This window comes from Odontomachus brunneus, unplaced genomic scaffold, assembly GCF_010583005.1.
Source record: "Odontomachus brunneus isolate Ranch 3 - 2012 unplaced genomic scaffold, Obru_v1 Obru_scaffold_059, whole genome shotgun sequence".
Classification (NCBI taxonomy): domain Eukaryota; kingdom Metazoa; phylum Arthropoda; class Insecta; order Hymenoptera; family Formicidae; genus Odontomachus; species Odontomachus brunneus.
In genome coordinates this window covers 648,071-672,073 of record NW_022639509.1, presented here as the reverse complement: position 1 = coordinate 672,073, position 24,003 = coordinate 648,071, and the positions used below count along the sequence as shown (strand labels likewise).

The 24,003-nt window shown below is 41.8% G+C and overlaps 2 protein-coding genes across 7 annotated transcripts in view; one reads left to right on the top strand and one right to left on the bottom strand.

Moving 5' to 3' along the window:
- LOC116845892 (14 kDa phosphohistidine phosphatase-like) overlaps positions 1 to 24,003 on the bottom strand; it is a 73,030-nt gene that overhangs the window by 3,301 nt on the left and 45,726 nt on the right. Inside the window, exon 3 of the mRNA XM_032819108.1 lies at positions 1,028 to 1,155. Within this exon, the coding sequence (XP_032674999.1) occupies positions 1,028 to 1,155 (128 nt within the window). The remainder of the gene's footprint in view (positions 1 to 1,027; positions 1,156 to 24,003) is intronic.
- Positions 1 to 24,003, top strand: part of LOC116845891 (arrestin homolog) — a 107,393-nt gene that overhangs the window by 38,558 nt on the left and 44,832 nt on the right. The window contains exon 1 of one of the 6 annotated variants that reach the window (XM_032819106.1): positions 1,822 to 2,304. The exons of 1 other annotated variant lie outside the window; for it this stretch is intronic. The gene's annotated coding sequence lies outside the window, so the exon portion shown is untranslated. Of the gene's footprint in view, positions 1 to 1,821; positions 2,305 to 15,832; positions 16,914 to 16,988; positions 18,895 to 24,003 lie in introns of those variants that run through there. 4 more of the 6 variants (XM_032819101.1, XM_032819103.1, XM_032819105.1 and 1 more) reach the window with 4 other exon arrangements.

Sequence of the window (24,003 nt, the reverse complement as noted above, 5' to 3'; positions counted from 1 at the left end):
GTTCTATATCATATATATAACAATAGTTTTAAAGAAATAGTTGATTTTAGTGATTATTGAATTAACTATTGTTTAGTTGAGTTTTCTTCGCAGTTCTCGCCCGCCGTAATGGAATAAGAAGAATTTGGGACGCAAGAATTACGTACAGGTGGGAATATCGCGAGTTACGATATCGCCAATAAAACATGCGCGGCTCTCTGTTAAATCGCAACAGCAACGTACGAATTTTCGAGCAGACCAATTTAATCCGCTAAAGTTTGACACGTGACGTCGTATGCAAACAGAGCTTATGACGAGCTTGCAGCGGCGTAGGCAAAAATACGTGCAGTGGGTTGCAAAACGGTTCGGACACAGTGAGGTTGGGGGCTCTAAACTATCAAAATTGAATCAAAATTTGTTTGTCATTACTGATAGACTTGCCTGATATAATTATATCATTAATTATTAACACTATTATCATTCACTGTTATTCATTCACTATTAATTCGTTATATTATATATTAATTTATTATTCATTCACTATTAATTTTATTAGCACTATTATCACTATTATTTAGTGTTCCTAATTATATTATCACTGCGTAAGTCCGCCGATAATGATTCTCAGTTTTGACAGTTTGCTGACGTCCCAATCCGATTGTCTAGACCGTTTTGCAACCTACGCCGTTAAATCGCACGTACCGCGATGCGTATTCGTCTGGAACGTTGAGTGCACCGTTCCAACGTTCGATAATTTCGCGATCTGCGCGTGTCAGCTGATTGTCAATTTTCTTTGCTTGAAAGATGCAAATGCAAGTTCGATCAGAAAATATTTTTTCGCGCAGTAAAATACACGGCTGTGATGATCAAACGAATAACCAGGAAATTAAAAATACACACGCCATATGTCGGAAGAATTAAGATTTCAGAAAGTTGAACGAGCGAACTTTGCAAAGCGGGACGATTTTTTATTTTGCGCACGTTATGAAACGTCGATGAAACGATCAGGATGATAACCCAGGCATCCTAATTAAATTCGCAGACTCACTTGCGAATATCCATAAACTTTGATCAACTTGTCGTCGGGGTGGTGTTCGATCCTTCCGCCGCCTACGCAGTTCGCTTTCAAACCGCTGTGTTTCTTCACCTGCTCGCTCACTTCGTCAAATATATCAGCTGAAACACCAAAAAAACACCAACAATCATGTTTCATTCACGTGATTGTAAATCTCAACAATTTCAATGATCTTGAAGACAGTTGTGCCGTGCATAAATTGCTCTAAATTACAAAATGGAATATGTATATATGGAGTGTGTATATATGTATATATATGTATACATGATTCATAATAATGTGTTATTGCACGTACAGATGTCGCTGTTATCACATACAATAATATATTATTCATAGATAAGACATTTTCGCTCTTCAGATAATTTATATCAAAAGAAACAGAGGCGATTGCGCAACAAGGCACGTTTACATTGGCGACTTCTCTTGCAAATTGAATGTCTGGCAAAAACATGGCGCGTTAAAAAGAGCTTTAACAAATACGCGATAAATAGCTGGAATTTCGACCGTGTATCGGCCCGCCGTTATTGCTGTTTCCCACCGAGGAGGAACGTCTGCCCCAATTTCCGATCTCCATCGTCTATCTCCCCTCGAAGCTCGCAAGAGATCGCCGATATCGCGTCTCGGATAGCTGCGGGAACGCTTCCAGAGAACGCTAATCGCGATCCTCGCCCTCGTTGGCGAGATCTTTATGCGATCGCAAATTGCACGCCTCTTGATAAACGCTGCACGAACCGCGTCGCATCGAACGCGATACAGATGGCGGCGAAAATTCGCACACGCGTGTAAGTATCGGGAGCCAATCAAGCTCCATTGTGCATCGGCGGTGTACCGGCGGTGCATCCCCTCGCGGTTCGCCCGGGGCACAAAAAAAATTTCAAAGGAAGGATTTAATATCAATTCGTGGCTGTCGCGCGGTGCACGAGTCGCGTGTGCGTCTGTGTGTATGTCCTGTGGAATCGTCCTTTGAAATGCGTTATAATGCTTTATATGCCGTGTTAACGCGCTAAGTGCACTCGACACGAGGATGAAGAGGGGCTGCCGCGACGAAACAAGCCGAAACAGAGCGCGAAATGCATCGCGCTGAACGCATGAAAAGCTCCCTCGTCGGCGCGACGTGGTCGCCGAAAATCTCAATTGAATTCATCGACAGGCCGCGGTGTCTACACTTCCGGTTGCGTGCAGTTGCGCCGGATACAGTTTGGCGTGCGGCGAGCGTGGAAAATATCTTGGAGGGTGCGAAAATATCCGAGGTATTCGCACAAGTGACCAAGTATTTGCTAAATTTTTATTTTGATATTTGAAAGAGAGAGAGAGAGAGAGAGAGAGAGAAGAAAAGATTTGATTTCTGTTTGAATAAAAAAATCTTTATTTCTTCTTATTTTTCATCAGTTTTTATTTGAATTGTATACGAATATCTTTTTATTTAGAGTGCTATTTATATTAGATGTATTGTATTGTTAATTACAAAATGGAAATGTCTATGAGCTTTTGAATTTGTCGTATTTTGAGATACTTAATTGTTTCATGAATATATTCCTAATGCCTCCGCAAGCGCGGTTTCTCGTTTACTCATGTTATACACGTTTATTTAAGGAATTTAACCGTGCAAAACGAAAGAAGAGATAGAGGGGAGAGAAATTTAAAATTGACAGTCGAGGTTCGCGAAAATCGATGAAAATGTGAAACGTCGAGGGCAGACGGGTGGCACTGGAGACTCAAGAGTCCAGAAAATTGAGGGGTTCCTCGGCGCAAACGGCTCTTTTCGAAAGCAACTTGGCCAAATTGCGCTTCTGAAAATAACTTCAATATCTTAAGCTCGATATTAGATACGTGAAGCGTCGCGGGGATAACCCCTCACTCTTGTTCACGCGATGGATGTTGTTCCTCCTTCCTGTTGTTCGTTTACTTTGAGTAAATTGAGTAGATTGAGTGTCCTCGCGTTTCAACGTTGCTTCATTAAATATATTCTGCAACGCGCTCACCGATTTGATCGTGCCGTCGCCTCCAGGCTTCCGCGATAAGACATTCTATACAAAATCTATAAAAAAAAAAACGATCCTTCCGTATTTCTGCGAGAAAAATAGTCTCGATAAAAGCGACTCACGGGTATTTCCGAGGTAGGATCCGCAGTAAATAGGCACATAAACTACCAGCGAACCCTTTGCCGTGGATTAATGTGTTTGAGAAAGATAGGGAAACAGTTGTATATAACTTCCGTCTCCTAAATAAATAAATTATTCCTCGCAGCGCTTTTTTTCGTCAGCTCGAAACGCAATGCACAAAATGTAATGAATAATAAAATACAACAGAGTTATTGTAATAATAATATAATATTAAATGGATAATTGATGATTTGTATAAAATAAAACACGAATATGAGAGGAACAAGACGAACACTCGTTTTCATTTTATATGGATACATCCATTATCGATAATTATGATTAATCAATAAAGATTTAAAGTTACACTAGCCGTTGGCTTACAGCTGGAGCAGTGTTTGCAAACGTTTAAGCGCCGTTGCGAAATATACACGAGGCCGCCGCGTGCAAAATATTAGCGGGTCTTTGCATGATTGCGCAGAGGCGCGAGCGATAAGCATCGTGTCGGCGTCCCTCCCAAATAAGAGAAGAGGGAAAGGAAAAAAGAGAGCCGGCGGCGAGAGAGAAGATCGGAACTAGTAGTTCCATCCTCGTCTCGGGGTTCGTGAACCTTTGACCTCCGTGGGGTAAGGGTATATATCTCGAGTCTTCCGGACCTGTGTGTACCCCATTAAGTACTCTCCCTATCTCACCGCTTCGAAGTTGAGGAAACGAAGAGCAAGGACGAAAGGTGAAGGTAAAGGGGCGCGCACAAAGAGCATACACACGGCGAGGCCGTGCGTAAAAGCGACGTAAAGGAGATAATGGGAAAAATGGTCGGGGAACTCAGGAGGCGGAAATCAGCGCAAATGGAGAAACATCGTGCGTAGGTGCGGAGAATAGCCGGCCGTTTGCGATGACACTACGGATGTACTGCCAAACCGACTGCCGCGACGCTAAGGAAAATGTATCGCTGATTCTCTCATCCGTGTGAGAACTCCGCGCACGTAAAAGTGTCATGGATGTCATCAGGCGAGGGGCGCGAGAAACAAAATTGTTTATCTGCCGTAAATATCGCGAAGATAGAGAGCGCGATATTTACGGCGCGAACGGGAAATTATCTCTTGACAATCACAGCGATTGTATTCGTCGTGCACGATTGTTTATTCAACGTTTCATCAAAATATATCTGCTCTGCACGAATATCGTCGCGAACATCATCCACCTCGTTTTTGAAGCCGGAGGCGATCCACAGTCTGCAAATTTTATGAATTACCTCGGCAGAAAAATCGTGAAAATTTTTTACGTAACATATATTTTGTATTCATCATGCGTAACAGAAGCTTGAAAAACAAGGAGGGAACTCGGCGTGTTTGCACGTGCTGAAAAATTCATCGCCGCGCTACCTGCGGAGGTCCGCGTAACATGTGCTGCGACCATTCGTGAAAGAGAAAGAGTAGCGGCAAAAGCTCATAACTTACGAAGGAACGAAGCTCGGGAACGTGCCGAAAGTTCACTGTAAATATAAAGTTGCACGCTGTCGAAGCGCGGTTTGGAAAAAAAGAAATTGCGAAACCATAGGTTATGGACGTGGTGAACTTTTAGCTGATGCCCACGGAGTACTCTGTTCGCGCTGGAAAACGACTTTTGCCGCCGAAGCTGGCTTGGTTCTATTTCACGATCAGGGACAAACTAATCGGGGCATATACGCCAATCCAGTCGAGTTAATTTGCACGGAGCCGATACGGCTCCGAAAACTTCGAAATCTCTCGTCGCAACAGCCAGTCGATCGTGGCTGATCGTTTCATCGGCGATTAGTTGCCGCTACAATTGTTGATAACTTCCCCGAGCGATGTGCAAACTAAATTGCACGCGATCTGTCAGAAGAGATACGATTGCAGATTGCACGAAAACGATTGTGCGGGTAGCCCAGGTCGGCGGGAGTTCGAATTTCACGCCGACGGATTAACAGGAGATCAATGGGTGAGAATTTTAATTAAAACGCCATGCCAAACGCTTGCCCGTTGCAGCCACGAGAGATTCTTGTTTGTGTCGTGATAGGTTGATTTTATTCGTTGATTTTATCCGAAAATACAAAAAACAACAGACTGGATATAACTGAACACAGACGTTTTTTTATATTTCAGTTATATTCCTTTGGACATACTCAACAGGGGAATACTATATGAGACGGCAACATTTTCGTACTAACTCGTTACTCTTTACTCTTTTCTTGATACGCGAAAATCGAGAAAACTGAATTCTCCAGGTTCGAATTGGCCGTCAGAATTTCGTAATACTTTTTCGCTTGTTATGTTCTCCTGATATCAAAACGCGAAAATCGGAGGAACTAAATTCTGGAATTTTTAATTTCTCGCTAGAACTTCGTAATATTTCCTCGTTCATTTCGTTCTCCTAATATCAAAACACAAAAATCGAGGAAACTGAATTCTCGAATTGTTTTACAATTTTGTTAAATTTGTATTGTGTTGTGTTATATTGTATTATATTTATATAATTATGTTATATTTTTATATTATATTGTGTAAGAATGTAAGACGCGCGTCTTGCCTCTTAAAAAAAGTCGCCGTTTCTGTTTAGAATATACATTTTTTCAATTAAGTTACTCCCTTGGGATCTCCATCCCAGCGTGCCCCTGTGATCCTCGGTAATCGCGCAGATCTATACTTAAATCCCCCGCTTATCCAGCGACAATAGAACAGGCGCGTACGTTAAGAATTAATAGAAATCGATGACAAAGCAGCTGCCTCAGTAGGCACTAAAAGCACGGGCGGGTAACGCACTAAGTGCAAAACACGGTAAAGGTACTGAGTAAACAGCGCGTGGATATGGCTACTACAACATAAAATGGAGTGAGAGAGAGGAAGGAGAAGCAGGTAGGGAAGTGTACAGACTTCCGGCAGAGGAAGGCGCAGAGTTAATCAGCTTGCGTGAGTTTCTGTGGACGGTAAGTTCCGAAGCCGCAGAGAGGGAGAGAACGTGCGGGAGTTTACGTCGATTATGGTCACAGAAAGGAACATACGCGTGCTACTAATTGACAGAAATACCTTCGTCGTGGTTCCTGCATAAAATCACACAGGGAATAAATCTCAGTTCGTACAACTGAGTAAGCACCAGATGAAAATTCGGCAACGCGAAATGATATAATAATAATAACAACAATTACTTTATTCGGTAGTCGTTAATATTACATGATGAGCTGATCAGCATTTAACAAAATCGGCTGAGATATTTTACAAAAACATTTGTCTGAACATTTGGCTGTATTAATAGTCGGTTGCAATAACTGAGAATATGTGACTGAATAGGAACTTCTTACACGAATATTTCTATTCTTACTTCTCAAGTTTTTTGAAGTGATATCTCATTTCAAAACGAGCGAAAAGTGTTTTCGCTTGAAGCGATAATGGAAACATAGTACCGCTCAAAATCGCAAAAGTGTATGTTTTTCTCAAGCTCGAAGTGGATTCTCATGTGAACGAATGTTTCAATCAATTAGCTCGATTAGCTGTGACGGAGAAACAGATCAGATTCACACGGAATCGCTGAGTGAATATTTTCACCCGGCGGGTCAGAATGAAGAATTCGCTTTGTGGGAGTGAAAAATCGCTCAAATTCGAATAATTCGATTGCCTATTTTTCGCGTAAAGTCTCAACCTAAAAAATTTAGAGAAACCACCGAGTTTTTCACCTGGTCCTTATTCTTACCAGGCGACAAAAATTTAGCTACACTAACGGAATTGTTTCTTTCGTACAGCGAATCTGAATAATCGAGAGTATTTTTTCAATCTCGAAAGCACAGAACGCGAGTTAAGAAAATAGCTGATCGGATTACCGATCATTCCTTTGTCTTCGTCGCAGCACGAGCCGTTCTCAGGTAATGGTGATTTGCAAATAAAAAACAAAAATTATAATTGACTTAATATGCGAGTAAGTCGACGATACTTAAATACGTGAACGTGTTCACGTATTCACGAGTCGCATTTAATTAACATTCATAGACACAATGACGCGGTGATTACGGCGAGATAGCTACGCGCAGACGTTATCGCGTTATCGAGTAAAACGTTCTCCACAAATAGCGATGTACAATTCTGATTAATCGTATAGTCGGGAAACGTTGATAATGTAAAGATAGTCTCGCGAAAAAATTATAACGTTTGAGTTGCCGACGTCGGGAGGGATAAGAGCGGAAAAGACGGTATCAAAGAAAACATTTCCGTCGATATTCGCGAGATCGTAATTGTTCGTCCGTCGGGGGCTTTGTATCGAGTCGCATCGTGGCATAATGAAACGATAACCCCCCTGAATTGAGGCACGGTCGGGGACTATTAATATAACGCTAACGAAAAAGACGACGTTCAGCGAGACATCAGGAATTGAGGAGATTCACCGACGACCCGCGTGATTTATAGCGACTGTGCGAGAGGTGGTTTTATTGTTGCGATTTTCGCGCGCCTCGTCTTTGTAGATTTATGACACCGATTTACGCTCGTTACTTGCAACGAGACACGCGACTCCGCCGCGCGATAGTGGTAACTTGCAGTAAGAACAAATGGGAGGGTTTGCACTGCAATTAACGCGGCCTCACTGTGACGCAAGCATGAGGAGAAAATGTTCATTACTACTAACAGGAACTAGCCGAGACAATGCCGGTGCTCCCACTCACAATCAATTCATCGTGCAAGAGGGAGAGAAAAACGAACTGCGCATTTCAAGTTGCCGCATGATGTGTAAAATGAAGATTCCAATTTCGGGAACAGTCCACGAAGTTTCGAAATGGAGGCTAAAGCCGACAGCCTAACACGGCTAAACGGGCGACAGCTGCGAGCTGAAAGCCGAAAGCCTCTTCGAGAGAGCCGAAGGCGGAAAGTGCACACGCGTGCGCGATACCGTGCGTGAGCTTACATTCGAAATTATCGTGTTTGGATTGCACCTCGCTAATCTAAGGAGAAGAAAAATAATACGAATTCTCGCGTGTGTGCGTGTATGTGTGTGTTACAACACACGTCCATCCGCCACACGCGATAAAATCAACATTGCGCCTCGAAACCTTTTAAACGCTCCGGCGACGCTCGTCGCCGACCGATATTTACTTCGCGAGAGAATTAATGTTCGCGGGGAAGGTACCTGCTTGAAACAACGCGGATTGTTTGAAGTAACAACGTGCAGCAGGCTACTCCACGTAAGCCGTACAAATGGCTTTGCGCCAGATCCACCCCAACTACTGTCATCTGGAGAAATTAAGACACATCATCGCTCACGATGAGTTCACTCGGCGCGAAAATGCGAAGCGCGATCGTGAATCACGTGGCTCGCGTTGGACGAGTGACAATACATTGCGACTTTATTATCTGACTAGAAATTCATCCCATGACACACACAGAAAATATTATTTTGCTATTGAGAAAATTCAGATAACTAATCTAACGATTAACTCAGTTTACTTTACTTCTCTTGGCTCATCTTCAACAGAGAATATTTTCTTAATAATAGTCTTGAAATATATACTCGTCAGGAATTTTAGATAAGCTTATCGTTATCATGTGCCCAAAAGAAGAATTTATTCGCAAGAATATTACAAAACTTTATCAAAGAAAAGATCGATTCAACTATAATGTAATAAGTTCAACTATAAAGTAATAACAAACTGTATTTTTTATTAAATTTAACATTCTCAATTGAAATGCTAAACTTACTAGGAGTCAGAACATATCTTGAATAAATTTAATGTTTACGATAAACTTATGATGGATTTGCGGATGTGAAAACTTATAAATACTTAAAACAAGTAACATTTATTTGAATGCACAATATGTATTTTTCTGATCAAGTTAATCAATTATTTGATTTGTATAAGATGATGTCGAGTCCTAATTATTGATAATCCTTGTTATTAATAAGATCTTGGTTATCACTCTGCGTTATATGACTTATCAGTACTATAACATTATTTGACATAAAGCAAATAACTCATTGATATCAACCTGATCAGGACTAGGAGATAAATTTTTAGTCAGAACGGCTATTAGACAAATGTCTGGAATAAAAGTTCGCAAAGTTCCGCCCGCAATTCGCGCTCACTCCAGCTAACTTCCCATCGATGCTTATAATCCGCGAGAGATACGTGCTATTTCGATTGCATATTAATTACAGACTGCGGCTGTTAACGGCTTTTATCAACCCTGGAGCTCAAAGACCGCGAACGAGAACTTCGTTCGCAGTCGGTGAGGCTTGTTAAATATTAGAAATCGATACGTGTTATTCCTCGTATTGTCGAACGATATTTAACTCGGCGGACATTTGATCTTGCACATTACATTATTGCCCGGAGGAGAGATTTAAATTTATCGAATGCACGGCTTGAAGTAATTCGTTTCGCATTGATCCGACAACAATATCGATCCTCGTTCATTGAATGAAAAAGGACGAAAATCTTGGTAACGTTTATAGAAAAGGTATATCCACATGATACCCGCTAATTTGATCGAATTACCCTTGCACTAAACCGCCCAGACTATATGTTACACAAGCGACAAAGAACTATTTTATGCACTATTACGCCGGCGAGCCGCATCATCGAAAGGCAATTTCAGAACGTTAATTACGCTGATGAAACTCAATTAATCGCAAAAATAAATCCCTGATATTCCGCAGGATTTGCTCATTTCTGCGGGACACCAATTCGTTAGTTCCGGTGAGAGTATGGAAACGTAAAGCTGTCGATTAAAATTGAAAGGGCGATTTGGCGTATTACATCTCGTGCGCGCGCGCGCGCTAAAAAGATTAATTGGTTTTGTGCAGAACAAAATTTCATTAGCGCGGCACGGCTTGGCCGGAAAATTGAAAGTCCTCTCACATCCATATCCGTGCAGAAACATATGAAATAAAAATCGACATAAATTCCACGAGTCCCCGTCGGATTGTTTCCGTCGCAACGCGACACTTTCGGCAGTTACTACCCGCGATTTCAAGTGTGCGCCAAGTTATTATCACGTGAAGACCAGAGCTCAAAAGCGGTCGTATACAGCGATAAAGGTGTCCCCCGAGGCAAAGAGTGGTGAAACTTTTCCACGCGCGAATATGCGATAACGACTTCACAGAGTAGCACGAAGGATTTACGAAAATTCCGCGCAAGGTTCTACATCTTCGTCTTAAAGGTCTCCTCTGAAAGATATCACGACGTATATTATCTTTCGTTGCATCCTACACTTTGGAACGAGAGATCTCGAAATTTATATTAACAATTACTAGAGAATTTTGTTACTGAGAAATAGATCGTCGTAAATATTATTCTTCTATGAGAGAAAAATTATCTTAAAATCAACAAATATTTCCTTGGTGGGTGCCATTAACATATTTACTTAAATCTACATTCTCTTTACTTAAATCAAATATTGTTTATTTAAATCAAGTAAACAATATTTGATTTAAGTAAAGAGAATGTAGATTTAAGTAAATATGTTAATGGCACCCACCAAGGAAATATTTGTTGATTTTAAGATAATTTTTCTCTCAGTGTATATGCTATTTATATTTTAGGAACTAAAATGTGCTATTAAAAAATTTGCTATTAAAATTTAAACATAGTTGTTATGTTTCTCGTTCAAATATACTATATTCCTTAACAAGATGGACTCTATTCTCCTAGACTAAAAACATAGTAAAATATAGGTATTGATAAGAATATATATGAAAAAAAAAAAACTATAATATTCTCTTCGCGAATATTCTGAAGAGTCAGTGTATGTATAATATATACTAGAAATTGAAATCCCATTTAGCAACTACTTACCTCTAAATAGCAAAAAACGCATAAAATACCACTTGTAAGTTTTAAAAAGGACCTCTCAAAGCTAGTTAAATAGAATCCAAAGAGGTTGATGTAGACTTCAGAGTATCAAAATAGACGTTAAATGGGATCTTGAGGTTAAAGGTAGGAACAAAATTTCAACTCGGAAAGGAATGAAGGAAAAAGAAGCGATCGTGTTTTTTTAAACAGAATACACAAGGAATTGATTAGCAAGAAAAACATCACTTAAAACTACTTGTCACAGTATAATCGACTATACGTGGAAATTCGATATCGAAAACTTCCCGGACTCGCGGCAATTTAAAAGCCGGCACGCGTGCCAGGAAATTCTATTGAAGAAATGAGCAAAAGTAATAATCTCACATGTGATAGAAGCATTATATACATCTGTGCGATATATAACGTATTAAATAATAATTTACGACTGTATGGAAATACAGCAGCGCGAGCGATCGCAGAGAGCGGAAGAACAAGTAATAAAATCATGCAGAGGTAACTGATACATGTATTTTATCGACGCCCTCATCAATGATCGATATTATCGAATCCAGAATATACTCCAGTGAATGCGAAATTACACAGATGGAAATACCTGTACGGTAACCGAATCAAACACGATGGCAAGAATTTGCATTTGCTTTTTCTCTTAATAACAGTTGCTTTTAATAGCATTTGCTTTTTTTCTAATAACAGTATATTTTACGGCAAAACAGTTTATGCGTGGAATATCTGTTGCTTTTAACTGTTTTGCAGCTCGAGAACGTTGATATCCCGCATTTATCGGCGAATATCCCGCGAATTTTCATATGTAAATCTGATTAGGTTAGCCTTTTGAAGGGAGAAATGGTCGAGTTTTAAGTGGATTTTTTTTTTAAACTACCCAGAGAGATTCGAAAACTCTCCTCAGTGCATCGTAAAAAATTAATTTCTTAGGTTGGTTTAAAAGTTTTGTCATTCTTCCACTAAATCTTCGGAAGGAGTTTAGGGATTAAATTCGGAACTCCTTCACGTCCCTCGCGAAATAATTACTTGTTCTACGGAAAGCATCAAATTAAATACATATTTTGAGTCTTTGATTAACGTTCTCCCGAACGCGAGAAAAGAAGCAGAAAAAAGAGCTCGAGAAACGTACAAATACATTCATTCCCCAACCTGTGAATGCTTTAAAAGGTACTCGAAGCATTCGACGATACGCAGCGAATCGAAAATATATTCGCACCCTTCGATTCAGGAGTTCCATGGTTTCCAATGCAACGAGGCGCCAACGGTGAAATGTTCGTCTCGAAGGCCACGGCGAATTCCAAGTTACGAGATCGCGACGCGAACTGCAGCAGTGAAACCCGATCGAGAGACTGACGTTCTATCGATAGTCGTCACCTTTGTGCTTGCGCGAGTTACTCGCATGATCGTCGAACGTAGCCCACTTTCCGAGCGGGAAGAACCACTCTCGTAGCATAGCTCGCTCTACGGCATCGACCGCGGAAATATTCCGCGACACGCGCGGAGGAAATGCCGACTGCCCCGTCAAATTCCTAATTAAAGTCCCGATAATGAGGTTCTCACTCCTCGCGTGACACCGCGACCTCTCTTGCGTGACGCGCCCCTCGGCAAATAGCGAAACTAATAAAGTCTAATAGAAGAATGAGCGTGTTGACAGCAATATAACTCGCCCCGTGAAGAGACGTCGAAGTTACAAAAGACTGAGTTGATCAAGTTACTGGAAACTTTCGTTAAATTCGCTTATCTACTCCGCGGCCGCGACCCGATCCGGACTGAAGCAAGAAACAGCTCGACTAAGGAATTTCACGATGCGAGTGACTTTGCGAGTTGAGAAACGAAGAACGCGAGAATCGTTAAGCGTTCGGTAATCGTCCATTAACGCTAATTGCAGATGACCGAATCGAGAAACTCAAATCAAATTATATACTTTGGATGATATTACCTTGACCTGACATAAAATTTAACAGAACGACTATAAGAGGAAGTAATTCACACATTTTTATTTCGATTTTTATTGGGAATTGAGAGCTTACCCGTCGTTCTTTAAACGATAAATGGATCTGAAATTATTCTCCGACGTAATACAAACCTAATTCTCCAGGAGTAAGATGAGTCTCGCACGGCTGAATAATTTTCATCAATTAATTGATCGTCGCGGCTAATCCTCGCTTGGAAGCTATTACGTTTCATATCCGAATAATTGACTAACGGTTCGACATATGCTTGAAACAACAATACAACGTCTGTCAAAGTTATCGCGTGATTCTGTAAAAACAGTGTATCTGCGTACGCGCTATTAGTATAATTATATGGCCGACGCGCTACAGCTGAATTAGAGTAAATCTCGGGTCAAAGGGAAAGAAATCCTTTACTCTTTCTCTCTCCCGCTCTGATCCGTTCTCTCTCTTTAATCCGTTTCTCGAATTTTTTTAATTAAATTTTTAAATTTTAATTAAATTGTAATTTTTGTAATAAGCGAAAATACAGCAATTTCGCCATCGAGTTTACTGTTTTTTTTTTATTCCTTATTATTCAGAATCGGCAATTTTTAAGTTTTTAAATCTTTGAGTTCCACTGAACTTTTAATACGAAACAAATATAGGATGCTTGAATATTAAAACTTTGTTGGCGCAAATATTATAAAGATATATTTTAGTCATACGCACAGAAGGTATGCGAATTAAATTCTCTTTCTTTATCGATACGACAGCGGGAGGAACGTATTGTCAGTTTTATGCCTCACCTGGTTTTGTCCTATTTACGCTGAATGCAGAAACGCGACTTCACGTCTCAATGCTATCGCAGCATTCGATTGCACGATGACCTTTGACCAGACTCATTGCTCGTCGTGTAGCTCTGTTCTCTTTTTATTTTTCGTATTCAACGTGACTAACGTGGCATAAAGTGTCTCGTTGGTATAACATCGTTTTATGCTAACTCCGGGTAATAAGGAATAAAAATAGCTGTTGCAAGCTCGAAATTGCTGCATTTTTGGTTATTACAAAAAATTACAATGTTCAATCTTGTCGAGTTTGATAATTTAAAAGAAAAATGCTTCAAGTTATAGGAAAATAAGTATAAATGACAATCAAGATATTTAAACGCGATATCCGACATACAAACAGTAGCAAATGCACTTAATACATATCGTATATATCTGTGATATATTTTAGAAATTTTTCAATATTAAAGCATACTTTTTAGTAGATTTTCAGGAAATATCAATAAACATAGCAGCGAATATATGTCATCCGCGTTGTACGGAGTAATATTAAGCAACGAATTCTCTCGGATTCTCCGAGGAGAGAGAATTCGACGTGAATTTTTTCTTAAAAAAAATACTGCTAAGGAAATATTTGGCCGGAACGTCGAATATATACCAGAGCTATTTAATATTCGATTTGAGGATTCCTCACAGATTACATTCCGGGGGTGCAAATAGATAAAGGGATCTTGTTTCTTTAATTCATTCAGCGGATGATATAATTTGAGATTTAATTAACGGATGAAATGCGCAGCCACTGCCGACCATCAAATTAAATTTTAAGTACACCTACCTGTCAAGCTCTCTCGCGCATAGAGAAAATCCCGACTCTAGATTCATCAAAGCACTTCTATATCCTAGAAATACGCAATTATTTTATGTGCAGAAAAGTAGGGCCTCTTTTCTCGCCTCGTGATTCGCCCTCCGAAAACGACGTTCTTACATCTTAAACGAAGACTCTATGCCCGCGCGGATCAATAAATATCCAGTAGCAGAGGAGAGTTCAGAAAACTCCGAAAACCCGATTTACTGCTAACACGTGATATTCCCCGGCTGTAGTGATAGTGGTATTATTGCTTGGCACGCGATCCGCTACGCGTGACCTCGAATCTCGCACGCCTATCTGTAACTTTGGGAATCAAAAATCTCGAAAGTCTCTCTATCAATCGCGCTGTCCCTCGTAACTTTCGCGGCGCTCCCAGTCTTACGCGAAGATAAAAGAGTCCCACAATAACGATGTAATCAGATAGGAAAAAGGCTTCGTTATCAACACATGAAGTAGGCTGCCTCAAATCGTACATGATACCGTGCAATTCACCGTATATAATAACACAGCAGTATAATACCCGCTGACGAAGATCAACGGACGTAATTCCCTCGTTTCTCCAAGGGCGGTAACCGCAAGTGCTCTCGCCACCCGATGACTACCTCTGCCGCGATCATTTGGCTTGTTAGTATCCTTATTTTATTCAAAAACGGGAAAGATATTAATCAATTCCGACCAACACGGTGTGTTACCAGCAATGCATAATTTATGATGGTATTATTTATGCGCAACTAAAATGTTAATCGCGCCCAGGGCACAAATAGCCCATAATTTGCATTTTAACGGAAATAATTTATATCACTGCATCGCATATTAAATACGACGAGCTGATGGTGTAAAGATGTCTAAAAATGAACGTAGGGGTCGCGTGTTAAATTTTAGGGGCCTGACACTGATGTAGTGCGACGTGCGGAATAATCGCGCGACGGTGAAAATTCGACTCACCATCGACTCGTTAAATCGTCGCGCCGGCACGATGCCCGCATTGAGAAAAAGGATACTTGAACATTTACACTTGTGGAGTATAGAGTTCATTTCTGTGAAATAAAGTTTTATGCCATAAATAAGCTTTCAAATATATTCTTTTCAGTGTAGAGTCGGCGTGTTATAATGCCTCGCGTCGCGGGAGACGGCAAAACACAAAACGACGAAGATTCAACGAAATCACGAGAGCAACACGTCATGGACGTATGCACTGACAGTAACGTACAATGGACCATCCGTCATGACGCGCTCGTCTCGTTATTATGACGGTTCCGTTATAGTTCACGAATTGACGAGAATAAGTATTTGCCTAGCGGCTCGTGAGCTTTATGAGCCGCGACTCCGCTGCGCTAATTTATGACAGACGCTTCGATATTCCGACATGCGAAAATACAGGCGTTTTTACGAGAAGCCCGGCTGTCAATTGCCACATCGGCAAGAGGAGAGACGCGCCGTCGGACGAGGTACGCCCTACGCGTCGCGACGCCTGGCGTCGAGCGCGTCAGTAGACGGCGAGCCGTGCTGCACGACGGACGTCGGGCGCAACGTCGAGTTCTATCACTTTCACGGCCTAAAACGATCTCGCAAACAATTCTGCTCGCTCTATTCTCTGCTTTCCCTCAGTAAAACGAGACGCGCGCGGGAATATTGTCGTGTGTTAGAACGTTTTTCGACGATATCGTCTTAAAAAAAAAAAGAAAATAGAGAGAGAGAGAGAGAAAGAGACACAGAGAAGAGAGGAAAAAAAGCGCAAAAGCTCGTCGCGAAGAACACAAGCCAAAAATCGGTACTGGTGCGATCTCGGTGAGTTAGAGTTCCGATGATTTCTTGAAGCGCGCGAGGAGGGGGATCTCACATCGATCGTTGCATTCCTGCTGTCCCAAATAAATACGCAGTTTGGTTTCGTAAGAGTTGACGTCGGAAAATCTGAATTGACCCCGAGAATACGCCAGTAACTTTGCTCGTAAACGGAACAAGAGTGCTTGACGTCTGCGATCGACAGTACATCGACGACGATTATCGGAAGACGACGGTTTGGCTATGCACGATTGCGGTGTACGATTGCGGTGCAGGCCTCCGGCACTCGAGTTCTCAAACTAAGAGCACTTGATGGAAGTGTTCGCTGTATTGTGACACGATTGTTCGCTTTGTACGCTGTTGCAAAAGGAGTGAAGCTGCAGATTTGTCTCGGTTGTTCCCGCGCGCGCGCCTGACGAAGATCGATGTGATCGTAACGCAATTTTGGGGTTTATAACGAACCTGAGTTACTCGACCTTTATACGACAACGATGACTACGTGTAATCTGCTGAGTTGACGTTCATAACGAGTAAGGCCGATATCTCGGCATCTCGCGCCACCGCAGACAACGTTCGTAAGTAGAGCAATTCGTGGACGGGGCTCGCCGCGCGACGTTATCAAAGTCGAGGTAATCGAGATTGATCCGCTCGCGAATATTGCCGCGCGAATGCTTTCCAATTAGCTCCCGCCTTTTTCAACGGTCGCGTTTGGCTTGGATATATGATGTACCCAAGTAAAAAGAGCGACCTCTTCCTATCCAGTAATTGGCCAGAAATCTTGATTATTGTCTAGTTCCTGGTCAGTTTAAACGACGCTTGCTTTTGTAACTGAACGGTAAAACTAGCCAGTTTTTTAGCAGTTTTTAATTAAACTTCTTTTTCTTCAAAAAATCTGTCAGTTTCCATTTCTTCACTTTATACTGTAAAATATTATATTTTATTGTAATATAAAAATAACAAAACTCATGTTTTAGAAGATAAAATCTTGTCAAGCATGTAAATTCATATATGTTGATATGGTAAGTTTATTTTTAATTACCATTTTTTTCTTACCGAATTTCTGGCCAATAACTAGCCAAGAAATATTGGCCAGTATTTTCCGAATTTTTATCGAGCGAAATACTGCTCAACATTTACTAAACATTTTTTATTGCCTAGTTCTAGTCAGTAATTAGTGAGGAAATACTGGTCAATATTTTCCGGTTCAGTTTCTGGATATTTATTGCCTAATAAATCTTAACCAACAAAAACCGGCCAGTTTGTGATTAGTGACCAGTTTTTCTTGGAGATTTTTCTACTTGGATACTCATTCGAGCGAGAAACGAGACTATTTAGCATACGTCGCGCATTGCCGCTTTGCTTGGAACGTATTCCCGATGTAATATGTGATTATCACAATTAACCTTTAATCACAAACGAAATGAATAATTCACGTCAAGTGGGTAATGTCGGACGATTGAATATTGAAATGAAACGCAGACTCGTGTTTAACATTTAACAGGACAGAGGATTTTGCAAGCACTTCGGCCCTACGTAAATAGCATTCTGGTTAAGAGCTCTCGCGTATCGCGCTCGGGAAACTCGACTGGAAGTTAAACTATTATGCGTTATCGATATGTTTTGTGCGTCAAGAATTTCATAGATCGTCAACTGCATCACGTGAGTTCCCAATTTGTATTGTCGCCATGAAAAAACACATAAATTTTTGCAATTTTCTCCGTCGCAAATAAAAATCGCGATGCCGTGTAATTCAAAAGCAAATGTAACATCACGTGTATACAAAGTCGAAGCGAAGTGTATTTTCATTTCTTTTCATGTTATCTTACGCGAAAACATAATTCCAGCAGACTCTCTATCTCTAGGATTTCTCTATTTTTACATTTTCGTATATCTGCTTTGTCAAATCTCTTCTCGAGAATAACAGTAACGTTTATCGCTCAGCTGGTACGGAAACAATTAAGCGAAATCAAAGGAACGAGCACGCTTGTTTGATATGCCAGAAAGAGAAAAAGGGGAAAGAAGCAGGGGGAGAAAGAGAGAAAGAGAGAGAAACGTTCCGCTCTAAAGAATTATAATTACTTAAAAGGATAAATTAGAAAGAAGATAGATTAGCCGACCAACCAATAGATTGAGTACTCAATGACTCCATTTATGCTCGCCGTTTGTATGAACGCACATTGATGCTCGTTCGGACGATGTACGCACTTCGCGTTTCGTTTGAACATCCGTGTTTATTTACCGAATCCCGCAAGCGTAGTCAAAGCGCTGGTTTCCCGTTGTGTATCTATCGTTCTCGATAGGGAACCCAAGGCGAGTTTACCTAATTCCACTGTAATTTAACCCGATCTCCGCGAACCTCCTCGTTTCCGACATGCCGTGCACACTGAACGCGGCAAAAATCATCGCGAATTCGCATGCACGCGTCCGCTCATTCGACGGGTTCGTCGTATTTCCCGTCCGACTACGCTTTTATCGAATCAGTAGTAATAAAATAGCGAATCAATATCCATATTGCCGCTATCGAGCGCGAACTTGCGATTCTGACCGGCCGGGACGGTAAGCACGATAAGATTACGCATGTAACGTAGCATACGCGTATACAGTTGCGAATAACATAAAATTGCCATTATCGCACACACGCTCATAAACGCCCACTGCGCTATCGACAAGAGAAAATCTCAACGACCGCCACGTTAAAAATTACGTAGAAATACCGCGCACTTCCCTCCGCTATTTCCTCTCAATTAATTATTTAAATACGGCGTCTCTTTTGGAGACGCAGATTTTAAAGAGACGCATGGGAATTATAAGCGATGGGAGTGAACTTTTTATGAAAAAGTTCGGCAAATATGAATACAGAGAGCTCGTTTTGCGTTCAGTTTTAAATGCTCGTTGAATTCGCGCGATTTCGAGGTTCCCTCACTCGAAATATCCGCGAACATAAAGAACGGTAAAAATAGAAATCGTACGCAAAATACATGTGCAACCGAATTCCTCTGAGGAGGAAATCGAACGCGTGAGTCGCTGAAAGGACTCATGCCGAAAGGAGAGATCAACTACAGGGCTGTGTAGTCACGAGGCATACTCGTGCGATTAGCAACATGTGCTATTACGGTTGGTGACGTTCGAGCGTTTTCGATTCCCGCGCATCACCCAACCGTGAAATGAGAACAGTCGACACACAATTTCTATAATTATGTTATAACGCAAGATTGATCCCGAATTAACCACGCGGCAAGCTGCATTGTCTACTGCAGTGTTTACATAACAAGACCACGTAATCCGATTAATAAGCTCAGCCCGATGTAAACAAGGTTTTGAAGCCCGCGGCTCTTCTGTACCTCGCGATGAAAGTTATTTCCATAGATATAAGTGAAGATTTGAAAATACGCTCTCGTGCTCGTGAAGATCTTGCTGCTACAAGACCAACTCTAAGCGCTCACTAAACTGGAAACAAACAACGTTGCACCGCATTGCACGAGCTTGTACGTTGTTGCGCGCATTGTGCAAAGACACGCGAGAAATTCGAGACTGATGAAATTTCATCGGGTTCTTTTTAATGTTCGCGGAAACTAACGTGCGGTTCGTGCTAGGTTCGTCACGTTTCAACGAAGCTGGAACGAAGTTCGGTCGTTTTAAACGGAGAGTTTCGGTTGGGACGAGGTCTATTTGAAACCAGCCGCGCAAGATAAGACATTACCTCTGCACTCTCGTGCCTGTGAGACTTAATTAGCCGAAACTGCTGAACCGCCGTCGCCTTCCGAACGTCTGGAAATTGATTTTCTTTTTGCATTGCCGTCGCGACGCGGTTCTTGAGCGCGAACCCGACATCACCGCGAAGTCACGATAATAACGCGTTAATAAGAAACAAGCGACTAATTAGAGAAAGCGGCGTGTGACATGCGGCAATAATTCTTGATATCCTGATATTACCCTACATTCACGTTGAGTTCTGTAATACGCGCCGAAATTACCATACCCGTGACATCTTGGAGTTCGCTAATTAGCGGCGCAATTAAGCACACCTTCATCACACGCATCTCTCGTTTCGAGTCGGCACGTGTTGAGGGAGAACGCGTCGACAAAAGATTCGTGATTACACGAAGAGAAAAGTCACTTGCGCACGCAAGTCGTACCAAAGTTCTCGCCCAATGACTCTCAATACTAGATAAGACAAAAATCTCAATGTACACTCGAGGAGAGCAGAATTGTAGGGGCCAATCCGCAGTTCCACGATCGACCGAGGCCGTTACGTTGAAGTCGATAGTCGATAGCCGGGAAGGATAACAGAATCAGACGAAGTAGATTACATCTGAAATGTATTACGCGCGCGTGTATGTATGTAGCATGCGAGGCGCGCCGTAGACACGACTGGAGAAACTAACAAACGATAGTCTTGGACGATCTTTGTCTAATTCGCCGAGGCCTGATTTATGGCTCTTTTTCACGATGCAACGGCCAATCCTAGGCCTGAAAACATCATTTGTACTGCGGCTTTCAGCGGAATAACAAGCCACGATGTAAAACTCTCCTGTCTTAGTCCCGCGCTCCCTTGCTTCACAGCTGTAACTCTAAGGGACAGGAGGGTGCTAGGAAGGGAGGGAGAGAAAGGGAGGGAGAGCGAGAGAGAGAGAGAGAAAAAATGTGGTTTATCGGGTGACACTGACAACGTGAAACTTTGATAGATAGACAGTCTTTCTTCGGTGAGAAGGAAACACGTCTTCTCCCCTGCTGAAGTGGATTAAACGCGCCTCTGTGTCCGTCGTCGGGCAGGTAGATATTGCAGCAATTAACTGATCGATAGTATCAGGTGCCGTTCGTGAAATACGATTAGATATTTAACACCTTGATTGCCACAGATTACTGCCAGCGTTCGGTTGTCAAAGCCGCGTACTACCGTGTACTATCGACTTTCTTTGTCTTTAGCTGTCATCCCTCTCCTCGTCGATATCGTTGCATTCGATATATATCGGGTTGTTTCCTATTCTTCTTCCTTTTTCTTTTTCATCCTACACTTTCATTCTACGCTCAAAAATAGCGAGAGAAAATTCGTATTCACGCACGCGCTCCATTACGATAATTAACCGCGTTTGGTCGCGCGGTCCTTGCTTTACCGTTGATGAGAAAAACGAACCGGTGCCAAATAAATACGAGCGAGGCACGGTCGATCAATCGATCCTGTGTTATGCGTCATTTCATTCTATGCTCCACTAACCGTTCTTGTGTAAAACATTTGTAACAGAGCCTTGCTAATGTCACCTCCCAAACTCACCGTGTTACACAACACCGCCGATAACCGTCATTACCATGATCCGCTGTTGTCTGCAGGATTATACCTGCGCCTTCTGAGAATTTACATATTCCTGCGAGTGGCAGTTCGAACTATTCTAAAAGGTATATGTTTCTCGCGACATTTTTATTCGAAAATCGCTAAAAATAAAATATTTAACCATTTATTTTTAAAAAAGCTACACGATCCTCAATTCTGAAAGAATAAAGAAAGCTTCAATAATATTTCGATATTTTCTCGAATCTGGGAGAAGAAAAATCGAGGAAGACAATAAAAACCCCGGTTACCACTGAGAAAATAGGCAAAAAGCGTTATAACTCGGGGGAATATTCAGCGTGCGTAAACCGAAATAACAAAAATATAAGAGAAGGCATGCTGAATAAACAGGAGATGTGAATACTGACGTCACAGAGAGTCGCGCGCGATTACTCGAGGATTTATGAGTCGGTCTCCCTTATTAAATTCCTAACGCACTATCGAACAAATTCCCGCGTAATAAGCTTCCCGCACTCGACAAATTTACAATGTTTGCCCTGCGACACGTGGACGCACAGTCAAATACGCCGCGGGATATTGAAATTCGCGTGTGTCGAACCGCTCGCGAGGTTGTGAAGTCATATCGTTTTGTGTACGCGGGACATAATTACCGCGCAAATTCGGGCGACGAGTGTAATCGGGACGCGAGTGTCGCGCACGAATATATCGTGCGCGACTTAATCTTTTAAGCTTGATCAATGAGGTGAGTCCGCGTGCGATGCAGCGTGTAACTTCGGTCCATTCTCTTGCGCGTTTATCGTGAGCGCTCGTAAATCATCGGCAACAACCATTGTCGTAATACGTTTGCAACATTGGCGGATGCCTTTCGAAGACGCGAAGAAATACTCGACTGTTCGTCATACATGACGAATTATTACACTTAGCTCGCTTTCTCGTAGCACAGCGCGAGATTATTTCGTGACTTCTCGCTGCATAGTCGAGATCAAATAAAAGCTCCATCGACGGGGATATTATCTATCTTCATCTTTACGAAAGTTGCGGCTCTAAAATTGAGCTAACTAAAATACTGCTGGTCACGATTTAATTTGTGTAATCCTAATTAAAGGCGCTCATCGAAGCGTGTGTTCGATCCACAGAGAGAACGAACTTCAACAAACCACGTTACATAATTTCCTAAGCTTTATTTATCGAGATCAAATACTATTTCGAGAAGACGGCGCTCCCGGCTCACCAACCCAATTAGTCTTCACTTTCGAACTCGAGTCAAAGTAATTAAACCTCTGACCGGTGTCCTCCAGTCACAGAATTGCGAATGATTTATCTTTCTCAAAGTACGCGACACATATGCATCTGCGTGAATATGTGTGTGTGTGTGTGTGTGTGTGTGTGTGTGTATGTGTGTGCGTATATGCAGTGTGAGTCTCGAATAATGACGCGTTATTTTTACTGCTACTGTTTCGGAGTCAATAGTGCTTCATGACGCAGCCGACGCGACAAAGATGGATTTTGCGATGGAACTTAATCGCGTAGTCATACCGTAGTCCCTCGGTGCGGCAAAATCCTAAAATAGACGCAAAACTCGTTTTTTTGACGAAATATCCGCGCCGTCGAATCCTTTTGGCAAATTTCCGACTCTCTCTCTTTTCCTGTAATAAATCCGACTAATTTCGACCGAAAGTTTAAAATATCTAAAAAAAAGAAAAATCCAACTGTGACTAAAAATAAAACTCGAAAATATGAATACGCACATATAAATCGGGAGATGCGATACCCAGCCTCTTCTGTTTATAATTGGATTAATTCGCTCTCTAACGATTAACGTCAGTCTGACAGATTGCCGACTTCCACCTGCGATCTCTTTAGCGACCGCCATCCGTTATCTTCTTTCGATCCGTCGTTTCACGAGGGCTTAGCTACAATAGCCAGCGCGAATGTGCTGTTCGCACGTTTGTTTTCAGAAATCAACGCATAGTCGCTGTAATCATATTGAGCCGCGAACGGATGCATTCTTGCAAGTGTGAGGGGAGGAAAGGAGGAAAGAAGGGAGGGAGAGAGAGAGAACCATCATAATCACATAAAAAATTTCCGCGCTCGCGTCGCATTACCTCGAACTGCTGCGGACGACAATGGAAAAGTTGTTCTCGAACTCGTTCGAAACTCTCAAACGCGGCCACGTTATTCGCAGTAACGCGAGATTCACACGCGGCTGCGATATCCGCGTGGGCTCGCTGTAACTCAACAACTGTCGCTAATGAATAAACTGGTAATTAAGGTCGGCGGGTGTTACGTTTTCCCCGTGAAGTGCACAGCGCGAGATCACAAGCTCGTAACAAGCTCCTCCCATTCCTTTTTATTTATTCTGTTTCTAGCGAGATCTA